Below are 6,000 nucleotides of genomic sequence, written 5' to 3' on the forward strand. Positions count from 1 at the left end.
TTTGCCATTGTCAACACCGCCGATGAAACGGACCCGATGTAATAGCCCACTGGGGTTCGGAATTATACACCATCACATTCCCATTCAGACAACGCCTCTTGTAGCAGGGTCCGATGTGATATGCTGCCACATTCATACTCCCACACCGTATTCAATGAGAATGAAGACAAACATCGCAAACTAGTCAAAACTGCAAACCCAAAACATCAAGCGACAATGCCTTACACAATAGATAATCCTCTTCTAGATTGATATATAGTCCAGTATATAGATATCCTAGCCTACCTCGTTCAGGTACGAAATTCAATGCCTTATATTTAGCTAATTAATGATGGGTTATTGTCACATCCTGACCATAGAAAGCTGTTATTTTCTATGGTAGTGTAGGTCAGGGCGTGACAGGGGGGTTTTCTAGTTTAGTTTTTCTATGTTGTCATGTTCTAGTTTTGTATTTCTATGTTGGGTTTTGTTTGGGATGATCTCCAATTAGAGGCAGCTGGTCATCGTTGTCTCTAATTGGAGATCATACTTAAGTAGGTGTTTTTCCCACCTGGGTTTGTGGGAGATTGGCTTTAAGTTAGTGTTTGTTTCACCTCTGCATCACGGTTTGTTGTTTTTTCGTTCTTGAGTTTATGTGTATGTATTGCATAGTTTCACAGTGTAAATAAAATGTGGAATGACACACACGCTGCACTTTGGTCCGCTCCTTCCTACGACAACCGTGACAGTTATGCATAATACGCTTCTAACTTATAGCCTCTGTCTCTTGTGTAATACCTGTGCTCCGCTGGCCTCTCTCCTTTAAAAAACGCTCCTTAGCTCTTGGATTCCCATGCAGGAAAAGCTAGACTAGAATAGCTTGCTGGACAATTTGTTTTTAGCATTTCTTATACGAATAGACTATTCGAAAAGGGACGCAATCACTTTTTTTGCTGAATGTTAAATACAGCCGCTAACAGAACTCATGGGTAGTTTGAAAGAGCGAACGTGCAATGGCGGTAGACTACAGCAGTTATTTATTCAGACCCATAACCATTCAATCTTCGTGAAGAGAAATGAAAGCCTTCTGCATCTAATTCTAGTCCTATAGTGTTCAAGGATGTCATTAGAATGATGAATACAGTATGTATTGGATAACAGCACAATAATTTGGGCTTTTTTGAGCTTGGGCTTGTGCTCATTAAACGTCGTTAATGTAGGGCTCATTAAATGTATTTAATAAATGTCTCATAGGCTCCGGTAGCATCAGGTTTGAATTATCATGCTGATCAAGGCTTTAATCAAATCCAGACATTTATATACTTTATTATGCTTTTGAATGACAAGTTAAAACAAATACAGTTTCAAATTCCATTACTTTTTCAAAAAACAAATACAGTCACGGGGTCGCCATCTATCTTATTCAGAAAGATATAAACTAACAGCAACTAGTGAAATAAAACATTCTAAACTGTTTGGAACTGTTTGAATGACAAATGGTTTTGTCTGTGTTGGACAAACTGTCCCTCTTCTTTATATAGAAGGACAGAGAATAGGAGTGGTGTTGGACAAACTGTCCCTCTTCTTTATATAGAAGGACAGAGAATAGGAGTGGTGTTGGACAAACTGTCCCTCTTCTTTATTTAGGACAGAGAATAGGAGTGGTATTGGACAAACTGTCCCTCTTCTTTATTTATAAGGACAGAGAATAGGAGTGGTATTGGACAAACTGTCCCTCTTCTTTATATAGAAGAACAGAGAATAGGAGTGGTATTGGACAAACTGTCAATCTTCTTTATTTAGAAGGACAGAGAATAGGAGTGGTATTGGACAAACTGTCCCTCTTCTTTATATAGAAGAACAGAGAATAGGAGTGGTGTTGGACAAACTGTCCCTCTTCTTTATATAGAAGGACAGAGAATAGGAGTGGTGTTGGACAAACTGTCCCTCTTCTTTATATAGAAGGACAGAGAATAGGAGTGGTGTTGGACAAACTGTCCCTCTTCTTTATTTAGAAGGACAGAGAATAGGAGTGGTATTGGACAAACTGTCCCTCTTCTTTATTTATAAGGACAGAGAATAGGAGTGGTATTGGACAAACTGTCCCTCTTCTTTATATAGAAGAACAGAGAATAGGAGTGGTATTGGACAAACTGTCCCTCTTCTTTATTTAGAAGGACAGAGAATAGGAGTGGTATTGGACAAACTGTCCCTCTTCTTTATATAGAAGAACAGAGAATAGGAGTGGTGTTGGACAAACTGTCCCTCTTCTTTATATAGAAGGACAGAGAATAGGAGTGGTATTGGACAAACTGTCCCTCTTCTTTATATAGAAGGACAGAGAATAGGAGTGGTGTTGGACAAACTGTCCCTCTTCTTTATATAGAAGGACAGAGAATAGGAGTGGTGTTGGACAAACTGTCCCTCATCTTTATATAGACGGACAGAGAATAGGAGTGGTGTTGGACAAACTGTCCCTCTTCTTTATATAGAAGGACAGAGAATAGGAGTGGTGTTGGACAAACTGTCCCTCTTCTTTATATAGAAGGACAGAGAATAGGAGTGGTGTTGGACAAACTGTCCCTCATCTTTATATAGAAGGACAGAGAATAGGAGTGGTGTTGGACAAACTGTCCCTCTTCTTTATATAGAAGGACAGAGAATAGGAGTGGTATTGGACAAACTGTCCCTCTTCTTTATATAGAAGGACAGAGAATAGGAGTGGTGTTGGACAAACTGTCCCTCATCTTTATATAGAAGGACAGAGAATAGGAGTGGTGTTGGACAAACTGTCCCTCTTCTTTATATAGAAGGACAGAGAATAGGAGTGGTATTGGACAAACTGTCCCTCTTCTTTATATAGAAGAACAGAGAATAGGAGTGGTATTGGACAAACTGTCCCTCTTCTTTATATAGAAGGACAGAGAATAGGAGTGGTCAGAACACTATGTTAGCAAAGAAAGCAAATCTAAATAGATGTGGTTTTCAATGTAAAGCTGAGGTCTGACATTTCTGTGTGGTTAGCAAGCCAAGCCAAATGTCCAACGAACGCTATGTGTATAAACAGTCAAACAGGATCCATTTCTGTGCTAAATATTCTCTGTCCTTTGATCCTAACGTTCTCCCGCAACATGCTACTTTCATTGCAAAATATGACAACTTGTTGCCATTTTTATGAAAATACCCTCGTGAGTGCACACGCGGACACACACACACACACACGCACCATTCAATGAAGTTCTCTTCAGGAAAGCCTGTACTTTCCTGTGGCTCTGTATTGTAATTTCACAGTATGCGTTAGAAAGCAGTACATGTCTTACTGACAGTCGACGTTATAGATTCCTGTGACGATCCTAACAGGACCCAGATACGGTATGGCATATATGAAGACTAATGCGCAAACAAGTCACCCGTTACTTCATTAAACATGTAGGTTAGCACAAAAATAGTCATAATTGAGTCTTTTCTACCTAATCATGGTCATGTCTACTGTAGCAGTGCTAATCCCCACTAGGTTGGCGCCTAGGACGTACTACACTATGAAATACTCCTATAGGTTTTAATCAATGTTAAATAAGTAGCAGTCTATCATATTTTCTTTAATGTAATGAACATTCACTATATTCCACAAAAAAAGGGCACACTTCACTTCAGCGGGCTTTTAGGTCCATTTTCACAACTCTCCCCACTAAATACTGTCCTTTTCAAACGTCATACAGTCACTGCATGTTCGCCAGTTAACAAATTCTACTTTTATTTACAAGATGACTGCTTCAGAGAAAGTTCCCTTCTCCCGGTATAGCTTTCACAATCAGCACCGAGAGTAATAGACCACATGGTCCCGTTTTTCTGTCGGCTGCAGCAGGGTTGACAGCAGGGTGGAGGGGGCCGTGGCGTGGGCCGTGGGCCGTGGCGTGGGCCAACATCACAAGGCGTCAGGCTTGGACAGCTATCAAAGGCTTTAGTTGCCGATGGTGCTTACGGGAAATGATTACGCACATGGTTAGTGAAGTAACTGTGGACTATAAAACGACCATTACCAAAACGAAGTAACTAAGTTGGTACTGGCTACACAAAAATAGTATATCCTTGTTATTCCAGATCGCACAACATTCTACAAGTGAATGGCCTGGGATAGTGTGTTGCCTTTTAATGTTGTTATAAAATATCCGCACACAATCACTAGCCTAGTCATGCTTCAAAGACGTTTTCTGTGTGGAAGATCGATACAGTGTAACTTCACAGCGAGGCGGGACAGTAGGTATGCACAGTTGTTTGAGTTCCATTGGTGGAATTGACGAAAATAATAAGTCTATTATGAAAACAAACAATTTTCCACCAACTAATTGAGCCCGAAATGATCTATGCCACTGAATCAAATCACGTACCGTTATTGGACATAACGTTTCTTGATTAGTTCTAGACAATATTTGATGGAGCTGTGACCAACTAACCACAATTTCTATCAATTGTAACTTTGATCAGGTCATGATGAACCACTTGAATGATTTTCCTGTGTAATAACTATGTTGAAAAACTCAATCTGAGGGAGAGAAATAAGTGTTATTGAATGTATATGTCATGGCAGATTGGGGGTGAATGTGAGCTTCTATCCAGGAAAGTGCATGTTTCATTGTAAATGAGTTACAAAAAATAGAAGCCATGTTGTAACCACACACACACACACACACACACACACACAGTAGACTAAAGTTTTAGAGTAGAGCAAGAGACCAGCCGAGCTGTGGCAACATATTGGACATGTCATGCGCAGTTGCGCACAACTGAACTGAGTTTTACATACTTGTACAATCTCGCCCTCCGCGCTGATAGTGGCTCCTGCCTTTGAGAATCGTCCTTGCAACCCCGTCGTGTATGTAGTATAATCTCCATTCGGACTGGACTCAAACAGCACTACTTCCACAAAAGCCGTATCCTTGGCGAAAACCGTTCCAATAGAAGTGGTAGCCACGATTATCATCAAGACTACAGAATCGGCTACACACTCTAACCCCCTGCTTGGTAAAATCATCGTCTTGCCGGTTGGATATGCACCGATCGGAACATCATTTCCCAGGGTGATTAGGTGATGGTGCTGAAATGGAATCTGATGCGAGATCGATGCGTCAAAAGAGCGTGTTTATTTCACTATTGCAGCCTTGTCAATTACATTGCTTGCTTCTTAACGTTCCCTCTCTTTCTCCCTCACTCACCCCCTCTCTCTCCAGCGCTACAAAGCGGATCTCCCTTTGATCTCCAAACACGTGATTTTTTTTTTTTTTTAGATTTTTTTCATCCCAAAAGGGTTATCCCCACCCACCAATCTTCCTGACCCGCTACTTTCCACTCCCCGCTCTGAAGTGCCAGCACTCTGTTAAGGACGCACGGCGCATTCACTTGGGCTTTAGGCGCTATAAATGGAGAAGTATGCTATATACCTCGAATTGACGCCAATTAGCCAATCATTCTATCAAAAGTGATACATTTGAGCAGACATAGCCTAAAAGAGGTTTGCTTTAGGTATGGACGTGAGATGTAATAGCCAACGTGGTTAAACTATTCTTAAACGCTGTTAGATTGTGTCTTATTGAAGGGGTGATTTGCTCTTGACTATCTTTCTAAACTCCTTGGTCCGGCCAAACGCTACGCCAATGTTTAGGAAAGATTCGCTCAGGATCGAAGTTCTTGAAGATAGGAACGACCTTAAAAGAACCATTACACTTGTCAGAAGCTCCATTATTTAAGCCGGCTAACCTCCATTCAGAATATGTTTACCTGTTGGTTCGAACTGTATCTATTTGTGTCACCGGGCACTATATTAATGATCCATCTACTCGCATTGGGAGAAGTTACAAAGCAGCCTGTAGTTTCCGGTGGGTTTTTGTTGTGACGAATGGAAGCATATTTAAGAAATAAAAAGCACAGTTAAAGCTTACACTTTGTACACGTTTTATGAATAAGCCTTTACAAATTATTATAAATGTCTAAATGTTTTGATATTTTTTTTAAAGTATTAATGCT

The 6,000-nt window shown here is 40.5% G+C and overlaps 1 protein-coding gene across 2 annotated transcripts in view; it reads right to left on the minus strand.

Moving 5' to 3' along the window:
* LOC115200516 (E3 ubiquitin-protein ligase znrf3-like) overlaps positions 1-5,611 on the minus strand; it is a 185,544-nt gene extending 179,933 nt beyond the window's left edge. For both annotated transcript variants that reach the window (XM_029763643.1, XM_029763641.1), the window contains exon 1: positions 4,784-5,611. In XM_029763643.1, the coding sequence (XP_029619503.1) occupies positions 4,784-5,011 (228 nt within the window). In that variant the 5' untranslated portion in view covers positions 5,012-5,611. The remainder of the gene's footprint in view (positions 1-4,783) is intronic.
* Between the last annotated feature and the right edge of the window lie 389 nt (positions 5,612-6,000).

The sequence above is a fragment of the Salmo trutta genome, chromosome 9, assembly GCF_901001165.1.
Source record: "Salmo trutta chromosome 9, fSalTru1.1, whole genome shotgun sequence".
NCBI classification, from domain to species: Eukaryota; Metazoa; Chordata; class Actinopteri; order Salmoniformes; family Salmonidae; genus Salmo; species Salmo trutta.